Source organism: Panicum virgatum, chromosome 5N, assembly GCF_016808335.1.
Source record: "Panicum virgatum strain AP13 chromosome 5N, P.virgatum_v5, whole genome shotgun sequence".
Classification (NCBI taxonomy): Eukaryota; Viridiplantae; Streptophyta; class Magnoliopsida; order Poales; family Poaceae; genus Panicum; species Panicum virgatum.
This window is the reverse complement of record NC_053149.1, coordinates 70,437,009-70,453,558: the sequence shown is the minus strand read 5'-3', so window position 1 is coordinate 70,453,558 and position 16,550 is coordinate 70,437,009. Positions and strand designations below refer to the sequence as shown.

The window sequence follows — 16,550 nt, the reverse complement described above, 5'->3', positions numbered from 1 at the left end:
GTTGATTATTAGCTTGCCGAAACTTATCTTTGTTTTCTCATTCAGAGCTGAGGAAGGCGGTGGAGGACGAGACCTCGGTGAAGGAATCCGCCCAAGTCGCATTCACAGTGGTGCAAGTTGAACATGCAGACCTGGAGCAGACCGCCGTGGCCGTGTGTCAGGAACTCGAGGGGGAGAGAGCCTCATCCGGTAGCTTGGTGGCTAGTCGCCTGCGATCGCTGGGCGGTAGGGTGTCCGAGCGTATCTAGAGCGCCTTCCGCCTCGGCGTTCAAAGAACCCTCGGCGTGGCCTCGATGCACTACAACATGGACGTCGAGTGGGTGTCGTCGGGGTACATCGTTGCGCATGGCGTCGAGGGGGATGTCGCGAGGGATGCTATGGAAGAGGCCGACACCGCCATCGAGGGTTACGCCACCGTCTTGTCTAGGAAGATTGGTGACGACCTCCTCCCTGATGTCGAAGACAATGCCACTGAAGGTCCGCAGGGAGGAGGAGGCAACCTGTGAAAGCCTCGGGCCGTGGAGCTCGTGTAAATAAGTCAGTACTTTGTCTTAGCTATGCGAGAAAACTAGTTAACATGTATTGACAGTGTGGCCGCTCGGGGCCTCGTGTATTCGAGCTGACGTTTTCTTTACTTTATTTCCGTGATCTCGTATGCGTCTTAGATAGGTCTCAGCGAGGAAGTTTGCGTTCATAAGTAACTTAGGCATAGGGAGGTGAGTGGGGTTGCCGTATCCCAGAGGCGTAGGCGGTCTCGCGGCTCGGCCGATCCCGTTCCATAGTCGCTTATGCCTTGTATCCATTTTTCTAAGTATACGAGAATCTTAGATACAAAAATTTTTCGAAAAACGGTGGCGTTTTTTGGGACGTTCGGGGGTTCCACCGTAGTAGCCCCCGAGGGAGGCTTAGCTTTGCCGAGGGTAAAGCCGAGTCTACCTCAGTGTTCGTGCGTGTCCGAGCCCCCGAGGGTTCGGATAGTTCCCAAAAAAATAAATAAGTAATGCATACTCTTTATTACTTCGGGAAACTTGAAATACAAGTACAAACTATGTACAAATAGCTTGGAATTTTAAGGATAGAAGCGACATAGCTGCTAAGTATTCCAAGCGTTAGTTCTATGTGCGATTCGTCGGAGTGACTGTTCTGGGCGCAGCGGAATTCTGCGTCGTCGCCTTGCTCCGCCAACTCGACCATGAGAACTCCCGAGTGAGATCGTAATCCCACTCGCTGGAGTTGTCGGATTAGGAGAGGCAGTAGTCCGCCGCAGCTTGAAACGACAGGAGTGCTTTGCGATCCCGGATCCCGGAGAAGTCTGGGGTGATGTGTTCACGCACAAAGACGCACCCCTCATCAGCGGAGTCAGGGTACGAGCTGTCAAGTGGCGGTGCGACGAGGTCATGGATCGAGATGAGGCGATGACCCGGCAGATCCTCGTGCACACTCACGTTAGTGCTGACGGGTGAAGCGTGGGTCGCAGCGGGGGTGTGCGTCCAGGAGGGAAGGGGCGGCGGCTAAGTCGCACCCTCCTCAAGGGGCACCGTCGCTGCGGTTGGTGGTGGTGAAGCGGTGACATCCTCCGCCATGGTGCTGGGCTGCGACACGCCAGCCTCGACCCACGTGGGGGGCTGAGGTGAGCCGCTCTGCGCCGCTCCATGCGCGCTTGCCGCGCGCGCCGGCCCGAGTGCCTCCTGCGCCGGGGCGATGGTGTCGGTATGTCAGGGTTGACTTCGGGCGGGAGGTGCTCCATGTCGTGGCCACTGCTGGTAGCCAGTAAGTCGAGACTCCCAAACCGAAGCACCGTGCTCGTCGGGTGTGGGCGTGGCCCGTCTGCCATCTAGGGGACAAGAGGGAACGAAGAATCCACGTAGCGCGTTCCCCTACCTGGCGCGCTAACTGTCGGTGTCCAGACCCGGCGGTCCGGCACCAACTAGTAAAGATGCTGCGTGGTCCCTAACCCTAGATGGTTGATGCAAGAGGCAACACAGTAACGTATGGATTTATCCTGGTTCCAACCACAGGGCCGTACGTCCAGTAGGGGAGTGCAAGTGCACTATACTATCTTGCACCGGAGTGCCTGTAGTAGGGGGTACAAGCGAGGCGAGAGAGGGAGAGAAGCTCCCAAATCCCTGCTAGGTGATTGAGGCGAGTGCCAATATCAGGAAAGTGAGCGAGAGAAGCTAAGGAGTTGGTTGTGTGAGCGTCCGAGTGGATGAGATCGTCCAGAGGATGGTGCCCACCTCCCCCTTTTATAGACACAATGAGGGGCGAAGTACATATACGGGGAGATCAAAAGTCGTCGTCTTCTCCCCAAATCGGGGGTGCGTAGTGGATGACTGCTGTAGAAAGTACACTATGGTGCACTGCAGGGCATGGCGCCGGGCGTGGCAGTTGTCCTGGGCGGCACCCTGGTCTTGAGGAGATCGCGCCGGCGTCCTGTGGCTCCTGGGGGCGCCATGGGGATCGTTGTGGAGGGTACCGCCCCCCATGCTTGACGTGGCAGAGCTCCGAGGGTCCCACAGGCGGGGGTCTTGCTCCGGTCAAGGCCCGGGCCGCGTTCGAGGGTCGCGCCCATGCCGGTCGAGGGTTCTGTAGTAGAGAAAGTAAGAGGAGTAGGCAGCACAGTGGCGGGAGCAGTGCCGGGCACGTCTGCACAGGGCGTCGCAGGTTCCCACAGTGTCGCGACAGTGCCGGGGATGGCGGAGCAGTGACCGGAGTTGGCGAACGGGACTCCAGTCACAGCTGCTGTGCGGCATGGTGGCCTGACGCTGCCATGCCGCGGTGGAGTGGTTGGCATTTATTGCCTCTGTCAAGCGGGCGGGTGAGCCGGCGGGTCGTTAACTCCGTTAGCTGAGGGGTAGCCTCGAACGAGGTAGAGTCGGTTCGCTCTCCCGAGGGTAGGTCCGCTACCCTCGAGCGAGGCGGAGACACGGTGCGCTGTCGAGGGTCTCGGCGGGGAGGCCTCGAGCGAGACGGAGATTGTTCCGTGGGTTCGAGGGGGGTTCGGACGGGCTGTACCACAGAGCTGGGCTGTGAATTGGGCCTCTTTGGGTCCTGGAGAGGACTTTGGGTGTGGTTAGGAAAGTTGGGGCCGTCGAGTAATCTTCTTTCCCTTTGGATCGGGGGAAAATTGTGGGCCTTGACTCGTGACTGTAGAGCATGTTGGGATGGCGGGCGTTGTGGGCCCGGTTGCCCAATCTGTTTCGCGTTTTTAGGGGTGATTTAGTCCCTGGGTTAGGATGCCCCTAATTATGGTACCCAGCAAATTTGATGCACAGATGATTGGATCTGTTGATTTTATGTGTGATTCATTTAATCATTTAGTTAGTCATTTTGTTTCCATGTATTGTGCGTTCTCTTATATATGCAACAAAAATGGCTACAAAGATAAGTGTGCACTAGACCACCATGATTTCTGTGTGTCAGGATGAATTAAACACATTGCAGTCAGCCAAACAGACAATCTATTATACAAGCTGTCTATTCAACCTGTCTGTTGGTGCCAAAGAGACAGCAGTTGTCTGCATTGTTGTACTTGCCCTTAGGCTTAAAAGATTCATCACATCTTTTATAGTTGAACTGTATAATTAATTATTTTTTCAACTGTATTTAATGTTCTATGCATGTATCCGAAGATTCGATGTGACGGGTACTGTAGGAAAATTTTTGGCAACTAAACAGGCCTTAAGTTCGGTCAGGCTGTCTTGCTTTGGGCCCGAAACCAGTTCAGGTTCTGCCCCGGCCCAATAGGTTCGTCCACCACCGCCAGATTGTGACACTTATTCCCTCAAGTAAATGTTTTCCATGCGAAAGTCTCTCTCTCTCTTTTTTTTTTCTGATCCAAAGGCGAGTTGCTAGGGTTGAACGAAAGACTGAAAAAGAGAAGCTATTATTTTGGAGCTTTGCCTGTGTAGTGTACTAGTGTAGGTAGGGATCTTTTAGTTTCAGAGTTCTCTTGAATGGATTTCAGAAAGAAAATGGCCAGTCGCTTATCACATCTGCTCTCCTCCAACCCCACAAAGAAATGCGAGGTGGTTCAAGAGCCCATCTGGACAAAAGAAAAAGGCAAAAGTCTATTTTACCTCCTCCAACTATCACCAAAGTTTGGTTTTCCTCCTACAACTATAAAACCGGGTATTTCACCTCCCTCAACTTTTCAAACCGTCCATTTTACCTCCCTCGAGCGGTTTTGAAGACTGTTTGCTACAGTAACCGTAGTTTTGTCTTTTCCTTTTTTCAAAAATTTGAGTTGAATCTTTAAAAAATTATAGTAAATCACAAAAAAATTATAAAATAGAAAATCCAATTTTGTTGGACTCCACATGAGTAGATATATGCAGTGAATATATTATATGGTATACTTTAGTACAATTTTTTTACTGTAACTTTAGATATATACTTTTCTGTAATTAATTTATAGCTACAGTTTTCGTCGTCCCATTATGGTGAAATTTTTATGGTGAGCTAATCATTATATGATTGAGATGTAGTAAAATTTTTATGATTATTAGATCATGTTTGACTGATCTATAGATTTATCTATATAAACTAGATAAATCTATAGAAAAATCTAGACGAATCTATAGATAAATCTATAACTCAGTCATACATGATCTAATAATCATAAAATTTTTACTATAGCTCAATCATATAATGATTAGCCCACCATAAAAATTTCACCATAATGGGACGACGAAAACTGTAGCTATAAATTAATTACAGAAAAGTATATATCTAAAGTTACAGTAAAAAATTGTACTAAAGTATACCATATAATATATTCACTGCGTATATCTACTCATGTGGAGTCCAACAAAATTGGATTTTCTATTTTATGATTTTTTTGTGATTTACTATGATTTTTCAAAGATTCAACTGAAATTTTTTAAAAAAAGAAAAAGACAAAACTACTGTTACTGTAGCAAACAGCCTTCAAAACCGCTCGAGGGAGGTAAAATGGACGGTTCGAAAAGTTGAGGGAGGTGAAATACCCGGTTTTATAGTTGTATGAGGAAAACCAAACTTTGGTGATAGTTGGAGGAGGTCAAATAGACTTTTGCCAAAGAAAAAATGCCTACGGACCACACCGCCCGCCCGGCCCACCCCGACCGTTTGAGCGGGCCCACTGCACCCTCACCAACCGGCCCACCATCAAACCCGCCTTCCTTTCACCTGGACGGACGGACACTGTGTTGTGTTTCTTCCCTCCCCCAATTCCACCCCACCCTGTGGGATTTCCCATTTCCTCCTCTCCTGCCGGCGCCCCAGCCTGCCGGTTCCTATTAAATTAAATTCGGTTGTCTCTTACGCGTGGAGCAAAGGCATTGCGACGTGCTCGTGCAGGACCGCCGCGTCGACTTCCCCAGATTCTGGTGCGACGATCTTTCCCTTGCTGATTTTCTGTACCGCCTGCTGGTCATCTGTTGCTACAGTTAGCTAGTGTTTGTAACTGGAGGGAGGGCGTACAATACATGCTCCGACGTGAGAGGCATTTCCTCACCTCGGGTGCTCCCTGTACAATTGGGAGGTGAACCCTCCTGTTTGACTGCAACAATACCACAAATCGTGGACTTATGTTCTGTTGAAAATTATATTTTGCCCTGATCTTTGACTATTTAGTGGACGGCTGGAAAATTTTGTTAAATGATAAAAATCTAGAATTGTTTAAGTATTGTTTGAGCATTCTTGTCCAAAATCTCTCTAAGGGCAACAAGTATTTAGTGGATGGCTGAAAAAGTTTGTTAAATGATAAAAATCTAGAATTGTTTCAGCATTGTTTGAGCAGTCTTGTCCAAAAATCTCTAAGGGCCAGAAGAAGTATCACTTTTGTTGATTCTGCTGAACTCTAGTTTCTTTTTTTGGCATGTCTTGCAATATCGTTTGAATATTTGTCTCATTTCCTAGAATATTCATGTGCACGTTTTTTCCTTTTTCTCGTGCATTTATGTATTCCGATGTCACAGTTGTTTTCATCTTCAGGGTTCCCATAGTTTTCAAAGACGACTTGGCACAAGTAGCTGCTTCCCACTTGAAAGAAAATGATCTTGTCTATGTATCTGGGCAATTAACTTGTGATGTTCCACCTCTCGTGCTTGATGATGGCCAAGCAAACATTCAGGCATGTACTTCTTTCACACAACCTTTTTTTTTTAATGTTAGTCTGTTCTTTGTAAAATAGCATGAAGGAGCAACCAGATGCTCTGCTCATATCTTAGGACCTATGTTTGGATTTTAGCTATTATGCTTTGCTTTGCATTTCACAATAAAGAAAATTGAGAAATTTTAACTCTCCCCCCATGATTAGTGAATGGAGCCAACAGTAAAACTGACTACATGGTAATCTGCTCTAGGTTTTAGCACACTTACTGTCATTTGTTGATAGTAAAGTTGTTGAAACGGGTGCCGTAATCGATGAGGAAGAAGGATTTATGGAAGACGTCGAGGCTGAAAAGAAAGTTGAAGAAAAAAGAGTCATCTCAAAATATCCACCAGGCAAAGTTTCAGGTACTATATATATTTATCTTAACCACACCCACCTGTCCACCCTGAGCCCTGTTCACTATGTTTAGATCCTCCCAAGGGATTTTCACACCTAATAATAGCTTGAAATCAATAGAACTGAACCATTCAAGCATTTGGTAATGCATCTTTGATATTTGTCATGACACTTCGTCGGTTATCCATGATGAGCATTAATAACAGGAGGTATCTTTCTGGCACTTTCGTTGGCATGTGCATTGGTTTTTGTCTCTAATTGATGAAATTGTTTATCTAAGTTTGATTACTGTTTTGCTGATCTACATCCTTGCTGGAACATATTTGCAAATGGGTTACGACTCTCAGAACCACCTTGATTCCTAAACTAATTATTATGATGTAAGGGTGTGTGGAATGAATGCTAGAAAGAGGAGGTAAGAGATGTTTTTGGCATTTGAACTAGAGTCAAGGCCCCAGCTGCATGAGATGCTAGCTAGATATTCCTGCACTAAGCCTTTTGAATAAAAGAGGAAGATACTGGCGAGAGCTAGAGAGGACGGATAGAGAATGGGTCCCCTGGTTGGAGAGAATACTTGTTTTTTTATTGCTAGTGCCTTAGTGGGACCTTGTTTTAGAGCTAATTTTAGAACTTATTTATCGATAAAAAAATAGAAATTAGCCTCTTTGTGACATTGAGGTGAAAGGAAAGAAGTTAGCCCTCTACTATTGCTCATGCCCTAACACAGGAAGCATCTATCGGTACACTTTCACTGCACTTGTTGGTCATTCTTACTGATGCACGGTTTCATTTACACTCACATATAAGTCTGGCAAGCAGTTAGCTGTCTTAAGATCATTGCAATACGCATAACTAATATGCCAACACAGGCCATATATATTTAGGATACCGTGTATGTTTGTTGCACTTGCAAAGTACATTAAAGGGTATGGAACTTTATTAGGATACTGTTTGGAGAAGAGGAATTTTGAATCTTATGGTTTTTTGTTCAATTTCAATCTTTTTTTTTAAAACAAATGCTTCACCTTATCCAAACGTGCTGAAAATATTCTCTCTGTTTTCCTTTTTCATAACTAGTTCATGTAATGTGATTTCAGTTGTAAATTAAAAATATAACTTCTGCAGTTTCTGATGATGACATGATATTGGATTCTCAGGTTACAAAAGCAAGCGGGATAAGTTCAATAAGCTCTGGAATGATGTTATAACTAGACCACAAGATTGGACTGATAACCGGCCACAAAAGAAGAATGGATCTGTGAGCATATTACATATAGAAGTTCATTCACTTCAAACAAACAGTTTGTAAGATACTAGTACTCTTATAAACGCAGATAAGTGCAAAATATCCTGATTTTAAGAACAAGGTTTCAAAAGAGGCACTCTGGCTCGACAGTGCACCAACTGCAGTGCTTGGAAAGCTGGATGATTTGGTCTTCGGTAGTGGTTATGCTGCAAGCAAAGAAGATAAACCTTGCAGTAATGTCATGCAAAAAGGGAAACTTTAACCCTTTTTTCACCTTCCTTTGTTTATCTGTGATTTCTTTTATTATTGCAGGTAGCGGTACAACTGGTCGAAATTTAGGAAGAGCCCAGATGCTTCTGCTGTGTCAAAACTAAAACCTGGAGAGGGTATGAAATCTGTTCTTTGTTCCCTGCTATTACATCCCTTACAATGCATATCTGCATGTTCAATTGTCTAAAATCTATCTTGATAGCCTCTGGCTATTCTTTTGGTTCCCTTACCATGCATAGTTTTCTTTTTCGGCAAGTGGTATGTTCTCCATTGCTATGTATTTTGACATATAGATTGTGTTGCATAGTGATGGCTATAAAATTACTGCAGCATAGCAAATCTCTTTTCCCAGTCATGCAACTTGATAAATTACACTTTTCTCCAGTAACATCTGCAAATTTCTTAAGCAAAACATTCCCTTTTTCTTGGCACAGAAATAGGTAGTTTGTGACATAACCTGTTTCACTGATGTCACATCATTTTGCTTTCAGAGGAGTTGTGGCGAGACCTACTAGACAATCCAGAGAATTGGTGGGACAACAGAACAGACAAGGTGTGTCTAAAGGGTAGAAAACACATTTCAATTTTATTTTTCATGGTCAGATCTGTGCAAAACATTGAGGTGTCTTGTTCGGACATGCAGCCCACACCAAAATATCCTGATTTCAAGCACAAGGACTCGGGCAAAGCTCTGTGGATAGGAACCAGATCACCTCAATGGGCTGTGGATGCGCTTCCGCGCGTGAAATTTAATGGAGGCAGCAAGGGTGCAAGAAAGAAAGAGACCTTGCTGTCATGATGGATATAAGAGCTTGGCCTTAGCGTAAGCCCTTGCCTGTGCTATATGCACATCTCCATTACTAAATATTGGGGCTGTCTTTGCGTAATGGCGTGTTGAAATTATCTTATAATTATACTACATACTAACACCTGATTCAGGTAGAGTACTAAACAAAATTCGGGTTCAGCCATTGTCGTGTCAGGATCAGGATGTAAATAGTTTCCAAACTGATGCTAATGCATATTGTCTCATCCTGTCGGCGATTATCATATACCTTTGAAGGCCCCGTTTTGCAGTTTTGGATATTGTACGCCTTTGCTGTTCGCTCGCGTTTGTTGCTGCAAAGTTCTCTTGGGTTGTTTTGGTGGACAGCCACAGCTTGCGAGATGCATGGGTAGATTATGGTGGCCCTGTAGGCCCATTAAGAGCCTATTCGGGTGGGTGGCTCCAACCTTGGCCCATAGGAACGTTTCTTGATCCCGGGCCTGCGTGCCCATATGGCCTTATGGCCATAGTAGATATGTTGGTAACCTTTTGGAGTTATGTTTTCTTTGATTTTTTTTTGCTTATTAACTCTTCGATTGAGTTATGCTACTGTACTTGGGAGTCATCATAACCGTTTCTGAACCAGTCAGGATCTTCCAAACCAAACATGTGCATGGAAATTTAACTCCTGACATGTTCTTGGAGCCGTATTCCGGCCGAGGGAGCTACCAGTGCCTCTACGCCCCTAGGTCAATTTCCAAGACAAAAGCAAAGCACCTTTCAAGTGCAACCATCACTTATTGGTGTGCCAACAATCTTATCTCTGAAGATGACACAATCCAATATTCCCGGGACCAGCACACCAAGGAGAAGGAACCCGAGCCCAAAGATGAGTAGTAGATACTAGGACTCCCTAGTTGAGGCGAGTGTCTATTTTCTTTTTTGATAGGTGAGGACTGAGGAGAGCAAGAGTAACCTGAAAAGACTCGACCAGAAATGCAGCCCTCTCCAATGCTTTCCGAGGCCATTCCGGCCCCTCCCTAGGCGCACCCACTCGCACAACATCATCAGCCTGTGTCCCCTGGGTGCGTTGACCCCCAAAGCCGTCTTTCTCCTCCCTCCCGTCACGGCTCATCATCGATCACACCTCTCCATCTCTCATCTCATCATGTGGGACCGAAGCCGGCGACCAGAAGGGGGTGAATGGGAGCCGATCAAAATTTCTTCCGAAATTCAAACCGTCGGCCTATATCCCGAAAAATCACCCGAGCCCTTAAGCGTTCTGGCCAAAGTTTGGAATAACTATGGAAAAGCTAAACCAACACAAAAGACCTCGAACGAGCGAGCGAAACCACAAAGCAAATCGGAAGCGAATCGGGGAACTGCAGAACTGATCTGCCTGGACCGGTCTGTGGGACCGAAGCCGGCAACCAGAGGGGGGGTGAATGGGAGCCGATCAAAATTTCTTCCGAAATTCAAACCATCGGCCTATATCCCGAAAAATCACCCGAGCCCTCAAGCGTTCTGGCCAAAGTTTGGAATAACTATGGAAAAACTAAACCAACACAAAAGACCTCGAACGAGCGAGCGAAACCACAAAGCAAATCGGAAGCGAATCAGAAAACTGCAGAACTGATCTACCTGGACCGGTCTGACCGGTGCGCTCGACCGGTCTGACCGGTGCGCTGGACCGGTCTAACTGGTCGTGCCTACCGGTCTGACCGGTAGCACCCAGAAAACCTCCGAGAAATTGGATTCAAACGTTGAATCTTGAGCAAACGACCACGAAAATCGGTGAAACTTGGGGGATTGCTTCACCCCTACCCCGTGAACATATCCCCAAAAGATCTCGTCCTAAAGATCAACGATTCTTGAGAATTCGAGAGGAGATCAAAAGGGTTGGGGTTTTCTCTAAAACTCAAGAACTCGAATTCGAAAGAGCTCGTGATTCCAGAGGGAGTAGGACAGGGCTAGATGCACGGGAATCACAGCTAAGAACTCGTAGCCTCCTCTCAATCAAGTGTGCCAAGAACGAAATCAAAAATCCATTGCACAAGGCACAAAACCAGGGGATTGAATCGAATCAAAAGCCCAGAGGGCACGAGGAGGATAGGGCCTCCTTTCCCAATCAAATCCCTTACAAGGTTTCAACAATCCATGGACAAAATCAACTCAAATGAGAAGAACAGAGGGAGGGAGACGCAGGGGCGGCGGCCTGGGGAAACAGAGAGTCCACGAACAGATTACAAAAGCCGCAATTAACCTAACACAAGTGAAGGGGTATTTATACCCGCAGGACCGGTCAGACCGGTACACTGGACCGGTCAGACCGGTTGGTTAGACCGGTCAGACCGGTGCTAGGGACCGGTCAGACCGGTTGGCCTGCAGCACCCCCTGTACAACGATCTCATCCGACGGCCGAGGTTCTTTCTTCGAAACGAAGTCTTCTCCGTGATGCCGCCGTCTTGATGAAGATCCAGTCCGCGGTTTTGGAGGGTCCGCGAAACCCGGGTAGGTGGTTTTGAGAAAACCGCCAAAACCTCACGCGCGGGAAGATTCCCGCCTCCGCGCCGTGGCCCTAGACGCCGTTCCCGCCTCGGCCTTCTGACGGCCCTAGACGCCGCCCGACGCCCGTCACCTCCTCGCCCGCAGCGAGGCCCTAGACGCCGTCGACGCCCGTCGCCTCCGTCAGTCCCGAGACCGACGCCCGTGCCTCCACGACTTGGCGTCTTCAACCGCCGTCCGCCTCCTTGGTTTTGTGGCGCAAACCAAGAAACCCGCCTTCCGTCGCCGCTTGCGCCCTCGATCCAGGAGTGGACGCCACAGCTGCCGCCCGGTCTGAGCTCCGGTCCCGGCTGCCCTTCACCGCCGTCCACCGCACGGTCCATCGGCTACAGCACCTCCACGGCAGCTCCCCGTCGACACTCGACGCCCGTGTACCTGCAATCCAAAGACCAAGCGCTCGATCACACCGCACGGTTGACAATTCACTCATCACAAGCAGGATAGAGTACTCAACATTCCTCACATCAATCCAAAGACGACGGCGGCCTCGCTCCAGATGCGATATGATCTTTGCCGTGCGCCCTTTTATTATCGCTTAAAATGGCCTTTCGCCGTCGCCGCCGATAGTGTTCCTCATGGTCTTGCTTTTCCTTGCTTCCTTTTTGAGGATTCCATGTCTAATCCATATCTCTCATCTGGTGAGAGATAGATAGCCTTCTTTGATGGGAAAAGATGCAGCATTGGCGCTGGCTTATTTTGCACATATATAATTAAGCGCCTCCATTTCACAAGTGTCATTCACATGATGGCCCTATTATTTGTAATCTCCCTGCTTGTTTTTTGCCATATATATAATGGAAAAGTATAAGAAGCATAGTCCCAAAATTACAAGGTTCAGCCAATATTTTTGGTGGCGTGGGTTTTGTGTTGGTGCATACCGGTTGGGCGGCCATCCTATACGTTATAGAGAGTGGAGACCTTTTAGAACGAAGGGATTGATGATGGATGGACACGAAGACGAGCACTCGTGATTTTTGGAATTGGGACTTGTGGATCGATCGATCTCTTGCGTCTCCTCTACCCATCCCATCATCAGGTCGTCGTCTTTATTTCTTTTCCGTGTATGGGAAAGAGACCTAATATAATTCTCTCCACGTTCTGGTTGCGCAACCGAGGGAGTTGATATCTAACAAGGTGCCGGCCGGGGGGCTAGCCACCGTCAATGAGCCCATCATGTGGGCAACTATTTCCACGAGAAAGGCGGCCAAGGATGTGATGCCCGGTGTGACATGTTGGGCTCATCTTGGCGTTGCCAGTTTGGGCCTTCCATTTGCGCCAGCTGCAGCTAGGTATGCTACTCGCCAGCAAAAGTGCCCCATGCCGGTGAATCCTCCTCGACTACTAGTACTAACTAGGCGCATGCTGTTTGCTTGCTTGAACAACCACTAGCTTTGTGCGTATTACCAGTATTCCAGTACTGGAGCTAGCTTTGTGAAGCATGCCAGTGAATTTTCTAGCTAGCTAGTCTCTGATGACGATTGACGAAGACCCGGAAGAGATCGAAGAAGAAATGTTAATGGCAGGTAGGGATGATGAAGAATGACCTATACGTCTCAACAACCATCTGTGCGGCTGCAATTGATTTGGCGTTCAATCTCTTAGCCTGAAAATATCAAATCACCTTAAAAAACCGTCTTGGATCTTTGCTCCGCCGTGTCACCGTCATGCCGGCATTTCTCCAGCTGCTCCTGCGTGGGCTAAGCTTTACTCACACTAGCTGCTTGCAGTACTGTGACAGCAACAAGGGATCCATCAATTTGCGTTTGGAGGATATGAGTCCATATCCTGGAAAGGACACAACCAGGTTGTCACCTATCCATAGATCTCTCAAACAAATAATAAAGCGGCGGTTGTCCTAGTCCGGGGCATCACCAAGACGCAGCGGCAGCCAACGAGTTACCCTTGATGGAACGTCTGAATAAACTGATAAAATTATCTGGATGCCTCGTGCAACACCTGATCCATCGTTTTCAATCCCTAGCTAGCTTAGCGAGATAGCTAGCTCTTATGTCCTGCCTCTTTCTCTCCCATTTGGTTCCGGAGCGCGCTAAAGTTTATTAGCCCTGCCACATCAAATTAACGGTAATCTTGCCAATTTAAATATTAAATAAAATATGTTTACAACTTTTGGCACGAGATGAATTTAATAAACCTAATTAATCCATAATTTTCTACAATACTATTACATTAACCATCCATTAATTATGGATTAATTTTCTTAACAGATTCATCTCGCTAATCAGTCTAGGGATTCTGCAACACCTGATCCATCATTTTCAATCCCTAACTTAGCTAGATAGCAAGCTCTTATATCCTGCCTCTTTCTCATCTCACACTTAGTCATCGTCGTCTCAGTGCGTATCTTCATTTTTGTGTGCTTTTTTTTTTCTTGCCGGACGGGGGGAATCTGTGGTTACTGGTTAGAGTTGTTTTCTCTGTGACATGTGAAGAGAAAACAGTGTGCATGGGACCTCCACTTGTCGTAGAGACCGGCCGTGACTATTTCCCTTTCCTTTCCTTCAAAAAAAAAAACTATTTCCCTTTCCTAAAAAAAATGGACCTCACTTGTGAATGGAACATGTAGACTCCACTGCGGCGTTAGGTATGGTCCACGCAGCAACAATCACAGTATCCTAGTATCCACTAATTAAACACTATAAAACATGCTGGACCAGCGCCGACGACACTAGACAAGAGCTAAGCTGGTTTATTTCCAGAAATGGAAACTAGCGGAGCAAACTGGTTCTATATATAGTAATGGCAAAAGTTAAGCTCCTACTAAACATTGTCATCGCATGATTACATCAGCTTAATCCCAGCTTGCAAGCATATCTCGACCACGCAGACAGTTATATGGCGCCAAAGCAATCATTTGATGCGCTCACCGTGAGCGCACAGCGATCTAAGAGCTCGGATTCTCTTTGCCGAGGTATAATACCAAGGATTTTGACAAGCTACCTACTCCATCCATTCTCTTTTGATAACCAAGTAAAAAGTATGTGTTGCATTTATTATAAAATAAATAAGGTTGTTTTCTTTGGTCATTATGTCAAGATGAAATAGAACTATGAAAAGAGAATGGAGGGAGTAGGTGGCTTTGTGCTCGTTCCTGTACGTGAAGCTAAGGTTAATGCACGCTAAAAGTTAGTTGTATGTCGAACGCATACAACACACACATACTGCACACGCACCAATCTGCTGTTGTCACATGCGCATGTATGTAATATATATATATATATATATATATATATATATATATATATATATATATATATATATATATATATATATATATTGTAAATAATTAATTTAGTGAGATTTTATAAAGTTCCGATCGAGCAACAACCGAAACTGTTACCAATCGGTTCTCCAAAGTACGACAAAGCTGGAAAAAGTATAAACTAAAGCAAATTATTAAGTAAAGAAGGTGTCACTTTTGCACCTGTCAGGTTATCACACATCTGACACGTTCATCTGGGGATCAAAAAAGAATGAAAACCCTTTCTTTGTGAGAGAGACTGTCCGTATCTTAATTTAATTTTGACAATATAGAACAGGGAATTTTTTAGATAAAGTATAAACCGGCCTCTATATCCATCCGGTAGATATATACGGGTACGGCCATTAATAATCTACGATCAGGCCAAGGACCATCAGAGATTTCATGCCAATTATGTGTGTACAACTGTACATCATACATATCTTGTTGGCCGTTGGGGAAGGAGACAGATGCATATTGATCATAGACATATATACAATAATGTTAGATATGAACTAACGAAGCAAAGGGGCAAGCTAGCGCAAAGCCACCGCGGAACGCAAATTAATAAAGCGAAGCAACAAAAGCCAAATAAAAGGTTGAACAGCTACATACATATAGGCAGAAGTCGGTCGGAGCAACTCCAATAGATTGATTTTTCCGTTTCCCCTTTCCACTTTTTATCTATAAAGGAGATTTAGGGGAAAAATTAAACTCCAATAGATTGATTTTCACTTTTCCCCTTTCCACTTTCTCCTTTATTTTCCTCCTCTCTCCCCTTTTTAAAGGGGAATTTCACATTCTCCCTTTCTATCCATTCTTTTCTAGCCACAAGATCCACATGCATGAGAAAATCTTGGCCACTTATAAATTAAAGGGAAATGAAAAAATCAATCTGCTGGAGTACATCTCCTCAATAAATTAAAATTATGATAGGGAATTCCTCTATAAAATAAGAAAGAGAAAAAAAATCTTTTTGTTGGAGTTGCTCTCAGCCTGCATGCAGCTAGAGGAGAGTACCTCCTACTAGTGCAGTGGAGACAGGGCACAAAGCGAGGGCCCCCCTCCGATCCTCTCGCTGACAAAGGAAATCAATTCATCAGCAACGTCATGGCGTGGAATGGCTTGGGATTGGCGCTATTGTATTTGATGGGACTTGTCATCAGAAATGACCTGACCAAATAAACATAACACAGGGATGATGATTATTTTCTAAACAAAATAGATGCATCTTACTATTACTAATTGGAGACTACTTTAGAGTCTCCACATGAAGCCACTTAGAATCTGTTATAATAACCATCAAAATCAGAAACATCCGACCATCAATCTAAGAACTCTAATTATAATAACCATCGGATCTGTTATCTTTTCTAATAAATTAACCACATCTGCCATTATGAAAATAGACTAAAGTAACCCCCTAAACATGTATCAAAATTACCCACCTCTGCCATTATAAAAAATCTAAAATAACTCTTAATCTTTGTATAAATTACCCACCTATGCCATTATAAAAATAATACAAATACCCACTAAATTTGCATATAAATTATTCAATCATGTCATTATTATTACAAGTTTAAATATTCCTAAATATGAATCTAAATTATATAATATAATAAATATTAAAGTGCACTAATATAAAATTCTAAATTATTATTTCTACCATTATTAATATATTATTTATATTATTATTTATATAAAAATACTACCCACGATATATGTCACCATGTATTCATTTATGATGGAAGAGATAACAATATCAATTCACAAACAAATAGTTTCAACTAAATATATATCGAATACATATGGAGATGTGATGCAAAATGGAATCTATTGTAACTAGATAATGATAAATATATATTTTAGAACATATGTTAGAATATTTAATAGATGGAAAGGGCGTGAGATACATAATTATAATTATTGCCCTAATTCTATATGAATT

General features: G+C 44.9%; 1 protein-coding gene across 1 annotated transcript; it reads left to right on the top strand.

Moving 5' to 3' along the window:
• The first annotated feature begins 293 nt into the window (after window positions 1-293).
• On the top strand, window positions 294-9,085 carry LOC120675132 (protein OSB3, chloroplastic/mitochondrial-like). Its single transcript, XM_039956215.1, has 10 exons — window positions 294-477; window positions 1,246-1,445; window positions 5,314-5,369; window positions 5,977-6,115; window positions 6,348-6,501; window positions 7,651-7,751; window positions 7,828-7,977; window positions 8,056-8,125; window positions 8,501-8,562; window positions 8,653-9,085. Exons 1-10 carry the CDS (start codon window positions 294-296, stop codon window positions 8,806-8,808), a joined length of 1,272 nt encoding a protein of 423 aa, XP_039812149.1. The 3' UTR covers window positions 8,809-9,085.
• The last annotated feature ends 7,465 nt before the right edge of the window (window positions 9,086-16,550 follow it).

What these genes read in the sequence shown, in the direction of transcription:
- LOC120675132 (XM_039956215.1), top strand. Translation starts at nt 294, where the DNA reads ATGCACTACAACATGGACGTCGAGTGGGTGTCGTCGGGGTACATCGTT. An exon ending in ATGGCCAAGCAAACATTCAG is followed by an intron (nt 6,116 to 6,347) that starts GCATGTACTTCT and finishes AATCTGCTCTAG; the next exon opens with GTTTTAGCACACTTACTGTC. An exon ending in AAAACTAAAACCTGGAGAGG is followed by an intron (nt 8,126 to 8,500) that starts GTATGAAATCTG and finishes TTTTGCTTTCAG; the next exon opens with AGGAGTTGTGGCGAGACCTA.